Source organism: Oreochromis aureus, linkage group 11 (genome assembly GCF_013358895.1).
Source record: "Oreochromis aureus strain Israel breed Guangdong linkage group 11, ZZ_aureus, whole genome shotgun sequence".
Taxonomy (NCBI): domain Eukaryota; kingdom Metazoa; phylum Chordata; class Actinopteri; order Cichliformes; family Cichlidae; genus Oreochromis; species Oreochromis aureus.
In genome coordinates this window covers 1,950,128-1,973,601 of record NC_052952.1, presented here as the reverse complement: position 1 = coordinate 1,973,601, position 23,474 = coordinate 1,950,128, and the positions used below count along the sequence as shown (strand labels likewise).

The window sequence follows — 23,474 nt, the reverse complement described above, 5'->3', positions numbered from 1 at the left end:
AAGGCAGTAGGATAAATAAAATACAGAGAAAATCCAAACAAACAATGAGATGATGCCCTATGAGGAAGCACGTGGTAATAGTGGGAAGGAAAAACTCCCCCATTTAAGAGCAAGAAAAGTCCAGCAGAACCAGGCTCAGGGTCAAGAAGAAAGAGAGAAACTGCCCCACAATAGGAGCTCACACACTGGAGAAGCTCCGGGGATTAATAATAACTAATAATTCAATTCAAAGGGGTGCACAGACCCACAGTGAGTGAAGGAGAAACACTCATCATGGGAGCCACCAGCAGCGTTGGCCTATAGCAGTGTAACTAATTCAGGGTCACCTGATCCAGCCCTACCCAAGTTTTATGGCTAATCTTTAAAGTATGGAGTGTGTCCATCTCCTGAATCCAAACTGGGAGGTGGTTCCACAGAAGAGGGGCCTGAATCTGAAGGCTCTGCCTACTTTAAAATAGCCTTGGGATCACAAGTATACCATCAGTCTGAGAGCAAAGTTCTCTATTGTGCTGATACCATACTAAGAAATCTATAAGAAAACATGGGTGCTTACAATGCTGCAGACTTCTATACCCTTGCCCAGATCGGTGCCTAGCTCAGCAATCTACAAACTCAAACTCTCCAGACTTCATGGCTTGGTCTGTGCTCTGACATACACCGTCAGCTATGGGACTTTATATAGACAGGCTTTACAAATCAGGTCAAATCAAATGAATTTACCACAGGTAGACAGACAGAGAGAATGGCCTAAACTGATCGTTTTTCCATTAAAGTCAGCTAGCTGTTGAACAACATGTCTCAATACTAGTGTGGTGTTCAGTAGCTCCACTGATACTTGCCATGTTCAACAGCAAGTTGAAAAGTTTAACATTTTAAGACAAAACCCACACTGACTTCAAGAAGATGAATTTCTACAAGACAGCAGGTTACAATATTATAGTGTAAAAAAATAAAGGTTTTATTTCACCCAGCATAATTCAGTTATTTGAACTGATGGAGGTTGATGCAGCACATAAGATTTGCTGTGGAGGTCAGGCCACCTTTAAAATTAATGGATATTTATTTAAATTTACCTATCATAAAAAAAACCTATAACAGTTATGCTGTGGTTACTTTTGGAACATGGTTTAAAGTCTACAAGACTTAAATGCAAGGCAGCCAGCTATAAATGTGTTTTAGAGGTAAATAGCCTTAAGTTCCTATGGGCCAGGTGTTCAGTTATTTTGAAAAGAAGCACATCCAATAGAAATCAGCTTTTAACAAGCAGACCCAAACTCTTTAACCAGGATTAGTGGTGATATTATAAAAAAAAAAAAAAGAAAAAAAGAAAAGAAAATACAATTAATACCTACAAAAACACTGGCTCCTCCTCTGGCAGTGACTTAAACCTCTATGGAAAGAAAAATGTAGGAAAACCCTTAACACGAGGGAAAAAAGAAATGCTGCAGAGGATACATATATATCCATCCTTCCCCTGGTCCAAATATATGACCAGTGTAAAGAAAAGAAAACAAATTCTATCTAGGAAGCAACAGATAATGTAATTGCACAACATGGACTGATTCTGATTCTTATACAGGGCTTTTCTACTCTCCCAGGGTACTCAAAGCGCTCTATACAACATGCCACATTCACCCAATCACATAAGCATCATCTTCTATGTATTTAAGTGCTTTCTAACTAGCATTCACACACATTCATATTCTGATGGATGCATCGGGGTTACTATCTTGCCCAAGGATATTTGGCATGCAGACTAGGGGGAGCCAGGGATCAAACCACCAACCTTCCGATCAGTATATGACCTGCTCTACCTCCTGACCTACAGCCACCCCGAAATGTGTGAAAAAACATTCAGCTTGAGTAACAGTACCAGCACTACGTATGTACAGAGACTCGGTCATCACTGAACATGGAGGTGTGTTCAAAAAGACCCCATCAATTTTTGGAATGAACCTGTGAAGAGCCGACACTAATTTTAAACTGGTTTGCAAGAGCTGTCACACAAACAGACTTAGCTTGTTGTCACAGCTGTGCTATCAGCTGGGAACAAGTCTATTGACCATTTCTGGCTGACACAGGCTGCACACCACTCCAGTGGTCAAAGTAAACCAGAACATTTACTTGACATTTTATCAGTGAGATGAGGCGTTATCTTGGGAGTAAGACAGAACACTAATAAAAGTGACTCGTGCGCTCCCATGTCACTGAGCACCCTGCCAAAAATCCAGATGACTTTTATTTTATTGTAGTTAATCTTAGGATTTGTTTTACCACAAAGTATTGGTTCATGATAGTTTGAAAGATATCAGCATCACAGCATCTTTAAACATACTGACTTTACTCAGGGTAGGACAGTGCTTCCCATACACTGAGCCACTACATGGTAAGTACTGATGACCCAGCGAAAAGATATTCAGTGAAACTGAGCTGAATGAATGTGAATGCGTTCCTTTATTTCACTAAAAGTCAGCTTGGATTCTTCTTTTATTTGCCGCCTTCCATCTCATTGTTAATGCAAAATGACATTATGTTTGAATGAGAACACGTCAGAGAAGTTTGCAAATCACAGGTCGAAAGATGCTGTAACAGTTTTGAATCCATCTTCTGTGATGTGCAACTGTGAAGCACAGACCATCAAACATTCGGGCTAATTCCCGATCACACAGAATAGAGAAACGAGACAAACACATTTTCTCTAAAAGCCATGTAGCGCACTGTGGCTGCAGCTGCCCAGACGCCAGGTTCAATTCCACAGGAAGCTCACACACTGAGTAAGCACACCTTCACTGAGGCATCAACATGATGTCACAAAGAATGAATGAAAACAATTAAGCAAATTGGCTTTCACCCATTTTATGACCGACCCCCCACCCACCACCACCCAAAAAAAAAAAAAAAATCCTACACAGAGCGTTAAATTGGGTGTGTATGTGGTGAGGGCATTCTGTGACATTTAAATGGTGATAAATATCAGCCGACTGTTAACCAAGAACAGAAAAGGAGCACGGAAATAGATTAAAAAGGTGTCAAGTTATGACTGTTCCAGATGTGCTTCGGCACCGTCCATTTGTCGTTCTGTTCTTGGCTACGAATAGCTATCTCCAGGCAACTGGATGCCTGTGTGCCTCTATTTGAGGGTAGGGTAGGGTAGGGTAGGGGCTGGGGCTGATGCGGTAGCTAAGCTAGCGGCTATGTTAGCTGCCACAGCAGATGAAATGCTGCAGGTCCGCTGAGGACAGCCCGGGGTTGCTGGTCGGCTGCGATGTCACCTAAACCCATCTGAGTCCTCGCGGCACAGCAGAATATTCGCACATATGCTAGAGGATAATCAACACGTCTCTAATGCAATCGTGTAATAGCACACTCATTCAGCTCCCATCGCTTTTCCCGTTTTGCTCCGCCGGCATCCCATCCCAGTCATCCCAGTGTCGCGCGTTAACTCGAGGCAGGTCACAATATCACAGTATGACACTTGTGCTCGAATTAACCAGTAGTCCCTTGATGACCAGCACAACTATGTCAACTCGTTAGATGGTTACTTGTAAGTCACAGGGTAAAGTGGAAGAGCAGGGGTTGGCAACGCTGCACATTATTAAAAGCCAGAGTAACGACTAGTTATCATAAGGCACGTCTCAGCCACCGAGACGCATCATCCCAGCTTAAGCTGTTCAACATCAACCACTGTGCATCAGCAATGGTGACCAACCTGTTCCAGTCGAAGCCTGCCTCTTTGCCTCATCAGCTATCTGAGCCGCCGCGCCGGAGAAGCGGTAACACGAGGCCGGTAACAGGGGCGAAAAGAGGGTAACGTTCTTCTACCAAGCACTGTTACCACTAACCCACTGTCAGCCTCCACCATAACCAGCAACTCTTCCATAAATAAGACCAACGCCGGCCGGCTAGTTCTTACCTCAGGCGGTGTGTCGAACCAAGTTCCGACTAGCAGCCATGTTCGGAACCCCTATTTCCCTTCGTCCACACGAACCGAGCCCCCTCCCCCAGGTCAGTCGTCCTTCGTTCAAAGCAGAAATCCAAAATAACGTCGTGTTGATTTATTTGCCAGGAACTGGTTTCCCGTTTCCAGTACAATTTGGTAGTCTATGTTCTTCGGAGCTCGAGGAGCGGGGCTGTCGATGGGGACTGATTGCCGGCGCAGCACAGCTAGCCGTGCCTAAGGGGAGGTGGGCAGCCCGCCGCTTCAAACACGGACACCTCGAACTCAGTCTTCTTTCTGTTAAGCAAGCTTAATGTACTGGATCGATATTTATTCTCAGGTGCACAACAAATTCCCTTGCAACCACAGCGTGGGGCAACTGAATAGGCGATCTCGTCCTCTTCTCAATTAATTTAAAGGCAAGATGCTAACATTAGCTAGCTAGCTAGTAGCTAGCATGCTAGCTGTCTTAATAAAACACTGCCATTGGAATTTGAAGGAAGACAGTCCGCAAAGTGCAGGCTGTTTGATGGTAACGGCCAGGCGACAGACCGAACCTGCAGACGCTATGAGAAAGACCGTATTTTAGTAGACACGGCTAAAGCTAACTCTATGCTGGCCAGCCCCTCTGTGATGTTAATATCGGTCAAAGGAGAGGGGCTGCATTGAGAGCGCACTCCCGACACTAGGCAAGTACGGCCCAGCGCGTTCCAGAGAAATTTCCCACAAAATGGCTGCCAAAACAAACCGTACCGCATACTCTCATACAAACTTCCCAAAGTTAAGTCTGTAATGGTGCTAAAGCAAACATTTTAAAGGTCTGCCCGATGCAGATCGCGTAACGCTTCGAAAGGATGATGGTAGTGTTGTCACAAACTAGCACGAGTCACCACTTTGGAGAGCACTCCATTTCCTCTGCTGTGTTTAACGTCTGCAGGTACGAGTAGTTCGTGTTTCCTGTAATTAAACAAAGTGATTAATGTGAGAGCTGAAATCTTCACTGACAGCACGGGGACAGGTAGCAAAGCAACGAGCTAAACGGTGCGGAGGGATCCCGCTGCCTGTCTACAGATGATCTCTGTGACTCACATCTGGAAATAGTTGGTCACCTGCATCATAACGTTAAACCTGACTGCCGTTGGTCGATGGGGGGACTGCGCGGACTTGATACAGCGTGAAACCTGAGCTGTGGTCTTTAGCACCTGTGTGTTCCACAGTCACTCAGGGATGTCTTTGAGTGACGCGTCAAGTCAGTGTGGAGCTGCACCCCACGGACAAACTTGCTGGTTCAAAGCTGCCTGAAGTCTTCAATAAGGTGCTGGGAACGTTTCTCGGGTTGTGACAGCATGACACACCTGCTGCAGACTTTCCTGCTGCACAGCTGACCAGTTTGAAGTGACGTGAGCTTAGTGACACGGTGAGTCATCGTGCTGGAAACAGCCATCACATAGCTACAGCGTGGATATGACACGGTAACAATACTCAGGTAAGCTGTGGTGTTTAAATGATGCTCCGTTGGTACTCAGGGGCTCTTGAGTGTTGACAGGACATTTATGGATCCATGCGGTCATGTTTGCCAGCAGGAATCAGGACTGATGTCCAGTTTGAGCCTGTGTGGACTGTAGTCAGTTTCCTGTTCTTAGCCGGCAGGAGTGGCCCGTGTGGTCTTCTGCTTCAAGGTTTGACATGTTGTCGTGAGCTGCTGCTCTGCATACCTTTGTTGTAACAAGTAGATATGAGTTACTGTTGCATTTGTATCAGCTCCAAGCAGTCTGACCAGTCTCTGACCTCTGGCACTAACAAAGTATCACAGAACTGCTGCATTATTCTCTAGTTGGGGGACCAGTTTCTGCAAACCTGTGGGACAGCTGTGCGCTACAGTCCAGGGCCCCTCCACATTCACAGTCATTAACATTACCTTTCTTCTCAGCTTGAACTTCAGCGAGTTGTGTTGTCTAAATGCATCAGGGTACTGCCAGGTGACCGGATGATTAGACGGTTGCCCAAACAGGCGGTTGACCGTGTGCACCTAATAAAGTGAGTAATGCCATTTTTAAAACCACCTCACTGTTGTGAATCTGCACCGAAGAAACCAAGACAGGAGCAGTCAGAGAAACGTTTGTCAGTGACAGTGCGTTTAGCTAACGAGTTCAATTATAACCAACCAAAAACATTTATTAAAACAAATTTGCCAGCTATGTGGGGAAAAAGAAAAAAATACTTAAACTGGTTCAAACAAACTGCTACAAAACAGGAAGTGTGTATAATGGAAGCCGTTTGTCACCCGAACGTCCAGAAGTAAAGACAAAATATTCACGGTCCACTGTTAACCATTTAAAAATACCAGCAGTGTGGGTGCATGTTTGGAATATGCTTAAAAGTATGGAGCCAGTCACAGACTACTAAAAGACTCATTCATTAAGAAAATAATCACAGAGGCCAAAAAACAAAACAAGAGCACAGAGCATACAAGCAACCTCGCTGCAGTCAGACCACAGCACATCAGTGTGTCGGACGCTCCTCAGCACACAAAGGAACGTCTGGTGGATCCAAAATCCCAGGACAAGGCTGGTTCACAGCACACAATACAGTATGTGTTACTTTGTAACCTCATCGACTGTATACATGTACATTACAAACAAGGGAACCTTTTTACAGTGCACACTAATGATTGCACTGATGGACACAGGTATCACATAATGTTCTCCACCTTATCTGTGAGAAATGGAAGCACCAGAGGAGATGGATGGTTGATTAAAGGACTTTGGATGAGAAACCCCAGCTGAAGGTTTGCTTCAATGTGCTTGGAGGAAGCTGCAGACCGGTGACTGAAGCCGAAAAGGAGGGTGACAGACGGCAGACGCGCCAGAAGGAGATGATGGTTGGAAATCCATTCTCTTCCTCTGGCCCAGCTTACATGCACACATCATTTCTTCTGTTTTGGTGGAGGTCTGAGAACAAAAAAGAAAATACACGGTTACCACACGATACACAGCAGGTACGCATGTTTACAGGTAGCTATGTTTACAGGCAAATGCAGTATTTTTGGTGCAGGTCTGTGTCTGACAAATTCAATGAAAATCAATATGGGGGGGGGTTCCTTAGTAAGATGGCTGAGGTGTTTAAGTGGTTTCTGATCTGGTGACTGAAGTCATGTGATTCTCATGTTCACCCTTCAGTGAGCCTCTGCACTTACAGTAAAAGCCAGAAAAGGTCAGAAACAATTCTTTAAGCAGTTCAGCTGCAGCTTGATCTCGTTACAAACACAGATACATATTTGTAAATACATGTATGCATCCATGTGGCTCATTACCTAAACTCTGAATGTTAATTTAGCAAGTTCTTAATGAAGTAGTGAGAAGTTTTCCTTCCATCTCCTCCAATGAACCTTAAATAAAACTCTACAGACTGGAGCTCTGACAGCAGGCTGTGTTTCTTCAAAGCACACTATGCTACTGCAAGCTGGGTTTTATTGTTTTTAAACAGTCCACCAGATGGCGCTGACACAGCACAGGAGCTGAAAGGTTTGTCCTAAGGAACCACAGAGGTTGAGGAGCTAAAAAGCCTTGTTAGTCTGAGTCCTGATGCAGAAGCAGGAAACTCTGAACTGATTAACTGAGTTTCAACTGAGCAGAATAAGCTCCGCCTTTCTGATAATAATGGTAATGTTAGGGCTGCGTGTTCTTTAAAAATTAAAACATTACATGGTTACTCTGATAAACAGTTAAAGGTTACTCGGCAACTGTTCGAGTCCAACTAGGTTCGATCCACTTCAAAGAAAGCTTTGAGAAAATGTAACCTTTGACCTGGAGGTTCAGCAGCTGCAGCCATGGCTGCCCGACTGACAGACTGGTCGCACGCCTGCCTGCTGTCATCAAGTGGGTTTTTTTGTTTTTCTGGTATTCAAACTCAGCCAGCATCCCCTCATTCACACCAGTTCACTTAGAGGCAGGGACACCATCAGTGTGGCTCTTCATGCTGCCCTGCAACATCTGGGCAGTGCAGCGGAAACTACCTGCCAATGCTGCCCATCAACTACAGCTCTGCCTTTAACACAGTAACCCCAGACATACTCAAACTGCCTTCGGCTTCCTTAATCACACCTGCATGTGGATTAAAATCATCCTCACAGATCGCTCACAGACAGTAAAGCTTGGCCCACATCTCTCCTCCACACTCACACTTTGTAACGGCTCCCCACAAGACTGTACTGATCCCGGTTCTACACTCACTACAAACTCATTCCCTCTAACTCTTTAATAAAAATAATCATGTTACAGTTGGCATAGCTGGACTCATCTCAACGGGAGACGAGGTTCACCTGGTGCCCTGAACAGCAAGAAAACAAAAGAAGTCATCGTGGGTTTTGGGAAGTGCAGAGCAGACTGTGTGGACACGATCCAGGATTTCCCACAGAAAACACTGTGTGGACTGCCCACAGCACCGCCGCCGTGAAGAAAGGTCAGCAGCACCTACGCTTCCTGAGAGATCTGAGGACAAACGGGTTGTAGACGGAGCTGCTGGTGTCTCACCACTCCTCCCTGCTGTCACGTCACAGTGTGTTTTGCAAACACAGTTTAAAAAAAAAAAAAAAAAAATCCCAGAGAAACACCACCTCAGCAGGAGGATGAAAATGATGAGTGAGCCTTCACCTATTTTACCTGTTGCCCTCTGGGCAGCGTGTCAGGTCTGATAACCCATACAGGCAGTAACGACCCTTGACCCTTCATGTGAACATGCAAAGGAAACACTGGTTTCCAGCTTGGTGAGTTGCTAAGCAGCACCAATACTGAGCTGGTCATGACTGAGTAGACCGAGGTCGCTTTACCTGTAGATGCCCACCACCACAGCGTGGTCTCTCTCATAGGGTTCCAGTGTGAGCTGTTCCTGTGGTTTCATGTTCTCTGCACTCATCTTCTTCACTTCTGAGGCAAACACTGCCTCTGGAGCTGCTGTCGAGTCTATACAGTTAGCCTTAAGGAAAAAGAGCACAGCTGAAATCAGACGTACGAACAACCAAAACAAGTCCTGCAAATCCCCAACAGCTAGACATTTCTCACCATCACACCGAGTATTATACGACTAAAACTAGTCTAAATCAAGGATTCAGTCACAAATGACCTGATTTAGCAGCCATCTGACCATTAACACGCCTTTATGGTGTCATCAGGGAGCTTAGACGCAGCCCTGTGGTGACAGTCTGTGAGAATCTGTTAAACAAACCCGGGACAACCCAGGCTTCCTGCCCAGGATCACTGCCGGTGTGACTCCGAACAGTCTTTGGTGCAGGAGCCACACTCACAGCGTGTCAGGTGAAGGCTGCACTGGTACTTGACACACGATCAACGTGCTGATGTGATCGCCAAAGAGCACTTACAAAGATTTGAACTGACACTGGAGAACATGACATAGTTAAATGTTTATATCACAGCTGTTTGCTATGAACACCACAGTCATCATTCTGTAGTAAAGCAGGAGACGTTAGTCCTTTTATTCTGTTTAGCTTTAGCAACATTTCCTATTAGAAATCACACTATGGTGAGAAATGTACTCATGTTTGTGCTTCAGTAACACGTTATCCTGAGATAACTGACTCATAAAATGCCTTTATTAGTTTTGAGATTAAACAAAGCTTAAGCTAAAACATTTGTGTGAAAATGGTCAGCAGCCACTGGCCAAAGAGGGACCGTGAAAGACCTTCAGAAAGCCTGGAGAACTTTTGCATAAGACAACGTTAAAACCTGCGAAGTCCAGCGTTCCTCCTTAAACACCAATTAGTTCAGGGAGCCGTTACCTGTTACGGCAGTTATCAGCGTACCTTGATTGAGATAACAAAGTGGCCGCCGTTCTTTAAAAAGTTGTGAGCGTTCAAAGCAACGATCCTCGTCTGGTCAGGCTGGGCAACATCAGCAAAAATCACATCCACCATGCCTGCAGAGGGACAGAAGGCATGTGAGTACTCTCCATGTGTTTACTGTGCAGGTTCCTGAGGCCAGACGATGGCTGACCTTCATTTCAAGGAGCAGATTACAAACAAACCTGTTAGTATTTCACCCGCTCTGGCTCCGTCAGACACAACTACTTACCAACAAGCATTCTGTATTTGTGCGGGTGCCGAGCGTCTTCGATGATTGGAATGATGTTGGTGCGTTTTTTCGCCACGTTGAGAAGGTCCCGACCCGACCGATGGGAAAACTCCACTGCATAGACCAGCCCTTCCTGTCACACAAGACACCCATTATGTCAATGCAACCTTCTTTTGTTTCCCGTGTTAAATCTACGCTGTATGTACACTTTAACAGCACTACACTCTGCTGAGACCCTACGCCCTAACTTGATCTACACCACCTTAGAAAACTTGCACTGATGCAGCCCATTGGCCCACTCATTACTTCATTTCCAACCAATTCTGTCACCATTTTTTAATCCACTGGAAGAGAAACTCCAGTGACCCGTGTTTGTAAGAGTCTTTCGTTTTAGGAATATCCCCATGACATAGGGATTTCCCACCGTTCAGTTCCCCCAGTTTTTGATGGAGGAATGAGGATTGTATTTTTAATTATTGTGTATTTGATTGCTTTGCCACCTCCTGACATTTCCCTTGTGGTCAAACACTACGGGCTGGCAGCAGTCTGCTAGTTTCCTCACTCGCCACTTCTCTGCCTGTTTGGCAGCTGCAAAGAGAAAGTGTGCGGTACTCACGGGTCCAACGATGTCAGAAACGTGGGACACTGTGGTGCCAGAGGCAGCTCCCAGGTACATGACCTTGGCTCCAGGCTTGATGTGGATCTGGTCAACCCCTCCCAAGATGGCCGCAGCCAGCTTGGAGCGGAATGGATTCCATGCTCTGTATTCAATCTTAGTCTCTCCTTCCTACCAAAACCGAAGCAAACATCGACTCAAAGTCTGGTCACAACAGCAGGAAGCTACATGTTTTTATATTTGACATAGCTGCAGGATCTAGACTGGAACAACTAAGCTGGACTCACTTCCACACTGATCCTCTTCTCTCCATACACAGACTCTCCTACCACCATGTTTTTTGTCACCAGGGCATCCTCCTTTCCCCTGCAGATGAACACTCCTGACACACACACAAAAACACACAGAGTAGAATTACAAAGTGGAAAAAGCTTCCAAATGAAGGCAAATGCTGAAAGGATGAGTAAAATGTGTGACAAACTGTAGCCGAGGCTCAGAACAGTCCAGCCTTCAGTGCAGAAAATTCCTCAGTCCTCTAAAATACGAACAATTACCTTCATGTCTGTGAGGCTCAATCAGGACCTTCTTCCCTCCTCCGAAACCACCTCGGCCACCCCTCCCTCCTCTACCCCCTCTCCCTCTTGGGGTTCCTCTGCCACCACCACGGCCCCGAAATCCTCCACCGTCTGGGGACTGGAAGCCTCCACCTGAAAAACAGCCGCACACAAGAGAAAGTTCCAAAACCTCGATCAGCACATCGCTGAGTGATGCATTTCTGTCCTTCACTGGGATGTTTGCTGGACAGCTTTTGTTGATACATTAAATACACAAGTAACTGTTTTGTTTAAAGAACAAAAAAGTAGTTATACACTTTTTTTTGTCTCTCCCAGGTGTGCATTCATAACAGCATGGCCCTCGGAGAGCGAGCTAAAACTTTACATGGCCCATCATATGAAAAAGGTTCCCCACCCCTGCTTTAGACTAGAACAATTCATTCAGAATGACCACAAGTACCAATCAACTAACACAGAAATAACTATTTATTAAAGATACAGAATAATTTTAAAGGCAAAGCAGCTGCTCAGTGTTACCAACCAAGTCCTTTCACAGGTGCACTGCTAACAGCTGCAGACGGTCCGAGCTTGGTACACACTACTGCCATGATGGCTTTTAACAACTTGTCCAGTAATGGCCAAAGTGAAACTTACATGAAAACTGACGTTTTCTTCCCAAAATGAGGACAGACGAACTGAAGACTGCTAACTACTGTTAGTTCACTGTTTGTATAATTAGTAGCAACTTTTGTCTAGAAGCATTTTTAATCATCCAGGCAGGTAAAACCCAGAAGGTTGATTCTGTTCATCTGGACGTTTTCAGTGGGAGAAACGTTTCATCATCACCAGGTGACGTCTTCAGTCTCAGCTGACTGCAGGTCTACAACCTTATAAACAGGACATTTGCACAATGAGTGAAACCAGCCCACTGAAGGAACAATGGGCTGTGAGGTCAGTTCCTTGATCACTGATATGCAAATTCTCATGTCCATTGATCAGTGTTGATCAATGGTCATGAGTACCATTGACAGAGTTGGGGAATGGCTGCAATCACAGCACTGTAAGACTTTGGTCTAACCTCCAGTGTTTGCTGAAGGTGGGGACAGGTGGATTTTGTAGCAGAGATCCAGCTGTGCAAGTCATAACCAGTGCAACTGGACCTCTTCATCACCATCTCCGTCTGATGGTCTCATTTTTCTTTTCCACTGAATCTTTCATATGTCAGCTGCACAGCTGTCTGTAAGACTACAGGGCATGTATGAGTTACACGGGAAAACCGTGAGCCAACACACACCTCTGTGGACAAGCGTTGCACTTGAACGCAGGACAGAAACTCTGTGGGCCTTGTATCTGAAATCCACTTTGTGGTCATTCGAAAGGCTCTGTTACAAACAGTTATGAATGCTGAGTGTTCAGGAGTTTCTTTTGCCATCATGTTCGTTTAGTCCAGGACCCCCTCAGTCTCAGCTCAGATTCTCACAGTTATGGAAATAAATCCACAGTGCTGTGGGTTAGCAGGCATTAACACTTATAAATGTAGGTGGAACTGCTCTGGCGCCGAGACCAACACATTTGCAATAATGTTAACCCTTTAAAGCCGGTCGGAGCGGGCACGCTCCGTTTTGCATAATTATTTTTAAATCACTGTAGAACCGGAACCACGTAAGCTAGCGCAATAATGTTTTTTGCATATGCAGCTGGAGGAGTTGTACTTCAATCTTATGCCATCAGCTTGTCCTAGGTCACGGTTTCCTTCCACATATAGCTTTGTAAAATTGCATAAAAAGCACTTGCAGCATGAAAAACATTATTCCAGAAACACGCTTTGCAAATACGATCAGCTGTTCAAAACACTTCCTACGTTGGAATAGACGTCAGCGCGAACTATCGCATGTCCACCATTACTTGCCGGAAGTGACGTCATATTCGTGGAAAATGTAGGGGTTTTTTAACCTTCGGGGCCTTATAAGCCTATACTGGTGTTTTTAAAAGTCATGTTTGACTCTATGCTTTTCTGAATAGTTTCTGGGATGCTTAGAACTCAAATTGCACTGCTGGAAATAGTTTATTTTGATGCACATGCGGTTTTCTTTGCAAATTTGGATTATAATACTTATTTTCGTTTTTCCTGCAGTATATAAAAATTGGTGTATCTCAAAAATAAAACTGAAGACACTCAAAATAAATTTCCTGTTGTTGGAAACTATTTTGTGCAACTTTTTTGTATTTACAGTTTTGAGGGATAAGCCTCTTAAATTTCTCTAAGTAGAAATATATGTTAAAAAAACAAAAACGATTTTCTTTTTTTGTAGTTTATTGCACTTTTTTGCAATTTATGTAGTTACTGTGGACTTAATGCATACATATTATTAAAATTTGGGATATAACAGTTGTATTGATGTATAGCAACTTGAAATGCTCCTAAAAATGGCACTACAGCATGTAAAATGTAAAGAAACTCTGGCGGACTTGGTTCTATGGTAGGTCTTAAAGGGTTAAGAAACAAGTGGAGCGCTCAATGCTTGGTTAAAATGCGGTGGTCTGGTGAAAGCGGCGGCGTTTAAAGATTGCTCGGGTAATTAGAGAAGCAGAAATACAAAGCAACACTTCATCTGCTGTTTGTGATCAAGTGGAGCACCCAATGTTTTGGAAGCTGCTTTAACTCCGAAAGTGTGTTCAAAACACCAAAACTGTTACCATTTGAACTTAACAGCCTATAATATTATATTATTAGCAGATACCTGAATAAAAATATTTTGTTCTGTAACTGCTTCAAGTCATCATCCTGGCATTTGAGGATGACATCCACGATGTGATGATACAAACGACACGTTTCCAGTCTCACCTCTTCCTCCCCGGAATCCTCCCCGGAATCCTCCTCGTCCTCCGCGATCACCAAACCCTCCTCTGCCTCCACCGCGTCCTCCACCTCTTCCTCCTCTGTCCATGCGAGGACTGAAACCTGAAACCATGAATCATTTATTATATGTGTAAATAGACGGACACATCTATAACACTTATTCACCCAATCATCTTCTCTTAAGCACTTTTATCCATTGACATTCACACACACATCACATTGAGTGCATTGGAGGAACTCTGGGTTCAATATGTTGCACAAAGATGCAGACTGGAGTCGGTGTGAGTCAGTCCATCAACCTTGATAGAGGAGCCTGAGCCACAGCTGCCCCACATGTGGATCTGGAGGTTGTGAAATACCAACAGAAACTTCAAACACACACTATATCCACCTCTTCAAAACTAGCAATGTTGGAACAACACGTTCAAACTTGAAGTTATCCACAGTAACGTGGCAACCAGACCACTGAGAGTCAGGGACGATGGTGCCGCTTTTACGCTCATAGCTACTCGTCTTCAAAAGATTCTGTTTTGGTCGTTTTCCATTACGGCCGAGTAACACCTCCATGTGGGTGTGGGCGTTATAGCGATGTGGCTAAAAGACCCGTGATCTCATTTGTATGCCACAAACACCAAACAGAGGAGGAAATCAAGATGATGGTATCCCTGTTGCTCGGTGTATGGCTTCTTGTCGGGCTCAGAGACCACGGTGTTGTTCTTTGTCTAGCTGTGTTTGGGGGTTTTTTTTTTTTTTTTTTTTTTTTTAAAAAGGTAATTTAGATTTTTGTGAATGAGTTACTCTCAAGACTCACTAAGTGATGCCACCGATGGGCCAACCATTCCACTGGTGTCACATTTTTGACCCCACTCAGCTCACTTACAACCCCAGACGAGCAGGTTCCCTGTATCAGGTACAAACACCTACTGGAAACCCTAAAAGCAGAGCCAAGCAGGCACTAGTGAAACAGACGGCCCCTGCAGGTCAGACAGCTGGTGCCAGCATGAAGGTGGGACCTGACGTTTTTCCCAAATCCCAGATGAGCCAAAGCAACCTTTTACAGTACATGGCTGCCTACGTCAGTGCCGCCATCTTGGATCGTTAACCCGGGTCGCTGGGGCTGCTCGGGATTTTCGAGTGCGAAACGCGACTTGAGGTGGCGCTCCGGATTTAAACACCGACTTCCGACTAGCTGAGGGACGCAGCATAACACGCACATAACGTGGTTCTTCAAACACGCCCCACACTCAGAAACATCCTTAATAAGAAGTAACAGGGAGGAACACGGGCTAAGACTCGACTCACTGACTTCTGTGTCGGCGTGCTCAGCGTGGCCGTCGCCGTGATGTTTGGACACTTTCACCGAACCGCAAACACACAAAGTTCCGGCCGGGCTAACGTTAGCGCGAGCTACGTCTCGTGGAGCTGTAAACAGTTCGAGCGGGTTACAGACGGCACGACCCGACTTTGAGTAAAACCGTAACTCTGGTTGTAACGGAGGTCGCTGTGTGGGCCCCACTGAGTCCCAGACACGTGCGGGGAGCACACAGCGCGTGTTCAACTCAGACTGCGCGGACACATGAACGTCTCACCGTGAACAAAACACGCGCTCAGGCAGCCACTGTTCGCCCAAGTCTGCTGTAGTTTTCACGGACAACGTGGCCGTGTAGGCCGTCCACGCAGTGTATCTAACTGTACAGGCTCATTAAATACACGATCAGACATCCGCCCGCATTACCGAGTATAAGCACATGTAATCTTACTGTACCTGGCTTCATCGTTTCTGGCGTAAACTACTGAAATGAACGCAGCCCGCGGAGTCGAATCGCTTCTCTTCTGTGTTGATCCTCAGTGAACAGACACGGTGTGATCACGTCCCACGTGCAGCTGTGAGACCGAGCACAAACTTTCTTCTTCTATCTAATCTACTGCTGCTTAGCAAGCAAAATGGCGCATTACCGCCACCAACTGGACACAGACGGAAATCTTGTTTTCAAACAGACGACAGCTGCTCTCAGCTGCCGGATGTTGTGCCAAAACAACCTTCCTGTCACAATGTTGAAGCCGGAATCCGTCTTTGATTTCTGATTGATATCTGCATCTAAACGATAACGGTCACTCTTTCGAGGATGCTAGTGTTCACATTTCACATGGTTTGAAAGAGAGTCAAAGCAGCACTTATCTGCACAATCTCATACACACACACCAAGTTACTTTTTGCACAATGCTCACTCTTGTGCACAACCCGCTGTCGTTGTTGCACTTTTCTATTGCACTGTCTTGTGTCTGCATTATTCTGTTCTGTCTGGTGTTGCACTCGCTTTGTTTTGGTTTTGTTGCACTTTATGTAATCCTGTGTTGATTGTCTGTTATATGTAGCAGCGTGGTCTCAGAGGAACGTTGCTCCGTTTCACTGTGTACTGTACCACTGCACATGGTTGGAATGATAATAAAGCCACTTGACTTGACTTGAGAACCACCTATGTCCACTGTGAGCAGCCATCTTTGACACCATCTGTCTGCCATCTACAAGGCAGTTTGAGATCCCTTCCCAGACGCTTAACAGACCCTTACCCCCACTCATATCATGCGTCAGGTGATCTCAATGGGTCGCATAAGGTCTCACAATAGTTTCACCCAAAACCTCTGCTAATAATGACCCCACACTCTTTTTCACACCTTGGTACATGTGATCAATATTGTTGGTCCTCTTGAGGGCCAGCTCCCACATGGGATTACATACCCAGGATTCTGCACCCTTTGGTTTTAGAAGTGAAGAAGCTTGATGAGAGGTGAAACATCTTCAAGAAACTTAAAGAAGTCCAGTTGTTTTTCTCCAAGCTCCCTGGATGAGACAACTATTAAAAGACCACTTCAAAATAACAAGAAAGTCTTTGTACTGATGTTAGCTAAATGATCAGAACACACAGACCGTACAAGCACATCACTGCTGCTCAGAGGAGCAGGGTATAACTGTTTTTGAAAGGAAATCAGATTCAGATTCATTTCTATTGAGCAGAAATGTTGGAAATCACAGTGAATAATTACTGAGTCATTTGTCATTCTGATATAGGCTCAGAGCATCATGGGAATCCCCCACACCCCTTTTCACTCCCCATGTGTTTATATGCCACTACTGCATGTCATTAACATACATCTTAGTTCCTCTTTTCTTCACCCTCATCTGAACGCAGACGGCTGAATTAGAATCTTTATTGTCAGTGTGCTTTAAGAACAACGGAAATTGTATGCAAACCCGCTCAGCAGGGGCGATTCTAGGATCAGAGCTTTGGGGGTGCTGAGCACCCAGAGAGCTGCCCATCCAGGCAAAATAAACTTTACACGTCACGACAGAGACTGTCAGTCCCTGCATCCTTAAATGTCTCCAGTTGTCCCGAGTTCTCTCTGACTGTCTCCTTGGTGCATTTAAACCCTGTTGTTCCCTGTCCTCGTCATCTGTTGTCTTCATCTCCGTATCAGTCATCAGAATTTTACCATCTCTGTGCAAGTCTGCAAATTTCTTTCTTAAATCAGAAGATTCTTAAATTCATCAAGTCTCTCTGTGCCTGGGTCCTCGTCACAAAACATGACATCACTGTTTTGTACATTTTAACACAATTTAATCCCCACATTTGTGAAAGAAAAGCAAAACACTTTTTTGAAAAGTCTGTAACAAAATCATAAATCTGATAAAGTTTATTTAAATACCACAAAAGAAGAATGGATTGGAATATAAAAAAATACATATCCTAACCTTAATTACTGGGGGAGAATAATGAATGATGATCATAGTGAGTAAAAAGTAAACTGAGTGCATTTTTTGGACAGAGATTCACTTTTAATGTGTATGTATAATATAACACAGATACATAAAAATACTCCCAAAACAGAATAAGTTATTACGAATAAATTGAGGGTTGAAGCACCCCCCAAAAATGGGCTAAAATCGCCCCTGCCACTCAGTGTAAGTGAAAAGAGCACACCGTTAAGAAAAAAAAGAAGAATATATATACAATAAATAACAATACAAAAATAAAAATAAACTAAATAAATAAATAAAATATAGTACATAGTATATCCAAGACTGTATATAAGAGTGAACAATGAAAAATACGGTTGACCCACAGTGATATAGTCTGTACAAATTTAACTGTACAATATTTGTATTTTCACAGTGGCTGCCCTTTCATGACCCTGGTTTCTCCTCCTTGTTACTCTTTCAAAGAGCTGTTCAGAGGGGATCTCTGATTGATGGCACCTTGATTAAACTATAAAAAATCTATAAATAAAACTGAACAAGTCAAATATTAGGCCCATTTCCAACAACAGTGAGTTCCAGTGTCACATTAATGCAAGTTTAAAATGTTAAAATGAACAAACTCATTATAAGTTTACAGTTTTTACACACACAAAAACGGATGAATTAACACAATTTATCAATGATCAATTTTATGTAAATCTGTGTTGCTGCTGAGGCAGAGACCATCCAGAGATGCTGGCAGCATTGATTTAAATGAAAAAGAAAACCTATCATGAAACAAACACGAGGTGAAATTAGCTATCATTAGTGTTTGGGTGTACATAGAAGTGCGATCAGTGCAAAAAACATGACCTAACACTTAAGAGTTCACAGTAGCCTACTATATTCAAGGACTCACTATGGCCATTTCAATAAACCTGCACCTTGAAGACACTTGCAACGACTACACCCTGGGCTCCACAGTCACCTGACCTAAACCCAAATGAGATGGTTTGGGATGAGATGGAGCGCAGAGTGAAGGCAAACAAGCCAAGTGCTCAGCATCTCTGGGAACGCCTTCAAGACTGTTGGAAACCATTTCAGGTGACGACCTCATGAAGCTCATGGAGAGAATGACAAGAGGGTGCAAAGCAGTAATCAAAGCAAAGGGCGGATATTTGGAAGAATCTAAATTATAAAACATGTTTGGAGTTATTTCACACTTTTTTGTTTGATACAGCACACTACGATGTGTGCTGCTGGTAAAGTTTCTGGGCTGTCTTTCCTCATAACAGCCATCCCTCAAGATGCTCTCCATTTAAAGCAATGCGATATCAGGGACAGTAACATCTAGTCCTTTTACTGAACCATACATGTTCATCCATAGTGTTGATGCCTTGAGTGAGAATCTACAATGTAAATAGTCATGAAAATAATGAGAAACCATTAAATGAGAAGGTGTGTCCAAACTTTCAACCGGTAGTAATAAAACACTACAGCTAATAGTCAAGCACCCAATGGAACTGTGTGAGCACTGCAAATAACTGGGATGTGTTCAACATGTACTGTTAGGATGCTGGTCTGTGTTTAGGACACGAAGGCATTAATAGCAATCTCTGAGGAGCTGAAGATAAATTTGACATTAGAAAACCTGCTCGGAAGGGCACTGTCTCAAGTTTATGGCCAACTGTTGAAATCTGTGATGTTTTCCAGATCCACACTCCAGTCCAGCAGGCGGCGGTAATGCGCATCTAAGCTGGTTTACCAACCGCCATTAAACTGAAAAGAAGAAGAAGGTTACAGTCTCATGGCCATCAGTCGAGGCCCAGGCACTTTTTAGCAAGTCAAACATTACAGAGTTAAATAAGCCAAAGACACTTTCAGGGAGTTTCATGTAATAACAGTTAGACACAGGCTAAGGGGTTGAATCACACGATATCACAGAAGGAGCATAGGTTTATTTTAATTGCTTTTACATTATGGAAATGTTGTATTGTTTTAAAATATTGTATGGTTTCATTTATACAGCATTGAAAAGACGGTTTTCCATTGGAAAATTTGGTTTTATATCTATGAATTTTAGCCAGTAAAATGAGTTAATTAATCAAATTGCCCTATTTGCAGATTAATCAAAAAATATTTCCCATAACAGAGAGAGAAGTCAGAATAGATAAAAGAAACAACAAAAGTACAAAAATCTGTCCAGAAAAGATTATAGCTGGAGCAGGACCAAAATAAGTGAGACAGTAACAAAATGAACCGTTAACATCAGTGTCTTTTTTATATCATACAAGAAAAGTTCTGGTGGGGTAAAAACAATGAATGATTTTAAAAGATATTTTCTTTACTTTGTTGGTTAACAGGAATTTCGATGGAAAGGTCAAATTCTCTTCCCCTCCAGGTCCCAGTATAAATTATTCCCATAAGGAACGGCCACTGGGACACAAATTGTGTCTTTCTGCACTGGAGTCCTCACTGCATGCTAGATGGTGAGGAGAAACCCACTGTGTTTGTATCACATACACTGAGTGTAGGAGAAAAGAACTACTTAGAACTGGATACAGAAGGATTAGCTGTAATATTTGGTGTACAGTATTTTCATGAGTACTTGTACGGCAGGAAGTTTATGATTATCATGGATCATAAGGCACTGATAAGTTTGTTTCACGAGATGAAGGTGGTGATACCAGAACGAGGTTGATGCCCCATGCTGGAACAGCTACATCACAGTCGGGAATGAGCCACATGAAGGGCCTGGCCAGAAGTTACCTGTGGTGGCCACACATGGAGACTGACATTGAGCATGAGGTACAGTCCTGCATTACTTGTCAAGAACACAGACACAGGCCTGCTACACCCCTGAGAGTGGTGAGCGGTGCAAACTTTCAAGGAAAAAACGAGTACCGGACACACACTGTTAAACAGGGGTCTGTTTAGTTACTGAATCACACCACAATCAACAACAGGTAGGTCTCCCGCCGAGTTGATGATGGGCAGGAAGTTGAGGTGTACACTTGATCTTATGCACCCCGACTTGAAACAGAACGTGGCATCAAACAAGATATCCAAAGATGGTTCCATGACAGACATGCCAAGAAGCGCACTTGTTATTGGAGACGCAGTGTATACCAGAAACTATACAAATGGATACCAGGGCTTATACAGGAGATGACGGGCCTGTTTTCTACACAGTGATGTTGGGCAATGGAAAGGTGGTGAAGCGGCACATAGATCAGCTGTTGGCCCACCTTGAGCCTTACTTACCAGCAGGAATGCCTGAGGGCCGCCAGGACGAGCCCACAACAGAGAATAGTGCCTCACAGGAGTTGCCAGCCACAGAGTTGCGACGATTACAAAGAAGCAGGAGACCTCTGGAGCATATGAGAGACTTTGTGCACTGACTGATAACAAGAAGGGGCACTGACAGGATCTTACTGTTATAGTGAACCTAAGTCTGTCGGATTGCTGGTTAATTAGTAGTGAGTGAAATTTGAGTAAATTTTGTGGGGTTTGTTTTATATTTTAATTTAAGGTTAAGTTTTTATATGGGCATTTTATTTAGTAACTAGAAAAATTTGCATTTCCTGCGAAAATGCTGTGTGGATGCTGTAACGCTGAAGCTGTCTGCTGAAACTAGCTGAAAAAAATGAAAAGTTGCAAAAATTGTATGGTGGTGAAGAAATGGAAAATTCTGCTATAAAAAAGGTGCAGAAGCAGAAATCTTTGCTGAAAAGTTGTGAAAAGCAAAAAATTCTACTGAAAAGGGGTAAAGAAGCTGAAATTTGTACTGAAAAGAGGTGAAAAGAATTGTTGCCACGAGCAGAATTCGAATCTGGGCCTCCTGGTCTCAAGGCAGTTACTCATCTCAGTGAGCCAAACTGGTTCTCAAGACAAAAAGAGATGGAGAGACTGACAATTCTGGTGAAATGAGCAGAAGATGCTGAGATTTGTGCTGATAAGTGGTGAAAAGGCTTAAAATTCTGCTAAAAAGAGGTGAAAAACTGAAAATTCCACTGAAAACAGGTGAAAAAGCTGAAAATTCTGCAGAAAAGAGGTGAATCAGCAGAATTTCTGCTGAAAAGGGGTGAAAAAAAATGAAAATTCTGCTATAAAGGGGTGAAGAACATAAAATTTGTGTTGAAAAGAGTAAAAAAAAGTTTAACTGTTAACTGAAAAAAATGTTACCATAAGCGGGATTTGAATCCAGGCCTCCCAGTCTGAGAACGGCTGCTCATCTCACTGAGCTAAAACACAGCTCAGCCCGGCCAGAAATAAGTGACCACATTGATAATGTGTTCCATTCATTTCAATGGGCGAAAATATTGCATAAAAAGCTTAATATTTTAAAAAGTATAATAGTTCAAAGTACAAAAAGATATAGCAGGAATGAGCAGAAATAGCAGAATATTGTGAAATTTGAATGGTGAAAATTGCACAAAAATTGTGGAAGTAGTTAACGGACAAAGAACGGAGCAACTTGAAGAATAAAGTATAAAGAATAAAGAGAAACAGGAACTCAATAGTTCAATAGTTAAGCTATTAAACTACACAGTAGTTTCAGTTAAGGGGGGAGGATTGTTAATGAAGTAACAGTTGGTGGACACGGTTTTGACCACCAGGGGGCAGCAGTGTTTTGATTGCTGTGCCGGTGTTTGTGTTTATGTCCAGTTTCGGAAATTAAGCGATGGCTGTGAGGTCGAAGCCGTCTCTGTTATTCCTTAATGCTCGAGATATTACAAAGAAATTAAAATCTGCTTATGCTTTGCTCTGATGTGCAGAAGGAAAAATAACGTTTGAAATTTTCTCTTTCTATCCGCCTGAAGAACCTTTGTAACGCAACTACACATATAATTGTACCTGCGATGTAACTAAATGTAGTACGGCAATGCGTTACATTAACGCCTTACTGAAAATGTAAAGATGGCATTTTAATCACTGCTGCTTATTTTTCTACAGAACCGTGTTGTTCCGGTGTCCGGCCGCGCGTGGAGCTCGCTCACCCCTGCTGGTGGAACAAACGCTCGCGCGCTCACAGCTGACGACGGAAGTAGCCTGACACGTCACTGAGATTACGGGAGCAAAGATGGCGAACACCTTCCAGAGTTTCAGCTTGTAAGTGCTGCAGAATGAAACAGTAACATCACACAGCCTTATTTACCGTCCACGCTGAATGAAGAGGCGTGCCAGGCTTTAGTAGGCGTGTAACTACAACGACACACGTTTGAGTTACATTCTGTGAACGTTAGCTTCTCGTTAATTGTCGAGGAACTGATGCTAACGTCCATTTTATCCCAACTTGTTTCGTTTTTTTAAACAATTTCCATTCAGTTGTTTATAATCACATTTAAATAACACATTTAAATATGGATGTGAGCAAACGCAACACTTAGTAACTGAGCTTCTAAGCGAGGTTAGAAGATGTGATGAGGCCATGTTTCAGAATCTCCAGCAGTAACCGGCTCCTTCAGCGCCGTCGGTGTTAATGTGAGCTGCCCATGGGCTCATGTTGGCTTTTAAACCTGGTCTTGTCTTTTGCATCAGGCACATCACACCAGAGAAGTTTTACATAGAAGCTTGTGATGATGGCTCCGTGGATGTCCTGGCTATTGACAGGGTGTCAACTGAGATGACTCTAACAGGTAAGCAAATAGACACGCCCCTGCCAAAGGTCGGGATGCTGTCTAA

General features: G+C 43.7%; 3 protein-coding genes across 4 annotated transcripts in view; 1 reads left to right on the top strand and 2 right to left on the bottom strand.

Moving 5' to 3' along the window:
• The window catches only part of dyrk1b (dual-specificity tyrosine-(Y)-phosphorylation regulated kinase 1B), a 59,391-nt gene extending 54,826 nt beyond the window's left edge, over positions 1 to 4,565 (bottom strand). Inside the window, exon 1 of the mRNA XM_031737468.2 lies at positions 3,914 to 4,565. The gene's annotated coding sequence lies outside the window, so the exon portion shown is untranslated. The remainder of the gene's footprint in view (positions 1 to 3,913) is intronic.
• Positions 4,566 to 4,974: 409 nt separating this feature from the next.
• The window catches only part of LOC116318448 (phosphatidylinositol-3-phosphatase SAC1-B), a 54,176-nt gene continuing 35,676 nt past the window's right edge, over positions 4,975 to 23,474 (top strand). For both annotated transcript variants that reach the window (XM_031737451.2, XM_031737450.2), the window contains exons 1-3: positions 4,975 to 5,354; positions 22,746 to 22,901; positions 23,331 to 23,428. In XM_031737451.2, the coding sequence (XP_031593311.1) occupies positions 22,873 to 22,901; positions 23,331 to 23,428 (127 nt within the window). In that variant the 5' untranslated portion in view covers positions 4,975 to 5,354; positions 22,746 to 22,872. The remainder of the gene's footprint in view (positions 5,355 to 22,745; positions 22,902 to 23,330; positions 23,429 to 23,474) is intronic.
• fbl (fibrillarin) lies at positions 6,338 to 15,974 on the bottom strand. Its single transcript, XM_031737465.2, has 9 exons — positions 15,819 to 15,974; positions 14,039 to 14,155; positions 11,194 to 11,346; positions 10,927 to 11,021; positions 10,640 to 10,810; positions 10,024 to 10,156; positions 9,756 to 9,868; positions 8,766 to 8,911; positions 6,338 to 6,888 (listed from the first exon to the last, which is right to left on the bottom strand). Exons 1-9 carry the CDS (start codon positions 15,826 to 15,828, stop codon positions 6,864 to 6,866), a joined length of 963 nt encoding a protein of 320 aa, XP_031593325.1. The 5' UTR covers positions 15,829 to 15,974; the 3' UTR covers positions 6,338 to 6,863.

Coding starts and splice junctions, on each gene's coding strand:
- fbl (XM_031737465.2), bottom strand. Junction 8,912..9,755: donor ACTTTGTTATCTCAATCAAG/GTACGCTGATAA, acceptor TTTTTCCTTAAG/GCTAACTGTATAGACTCGAC. Junction 6,889..8,765: donor GTGGTGGTGGGCATCTACAG/GTAAAGCGACCT, acceptor TTTTGTTCTCAG/ACCTCCACCAAAACAGAAGA.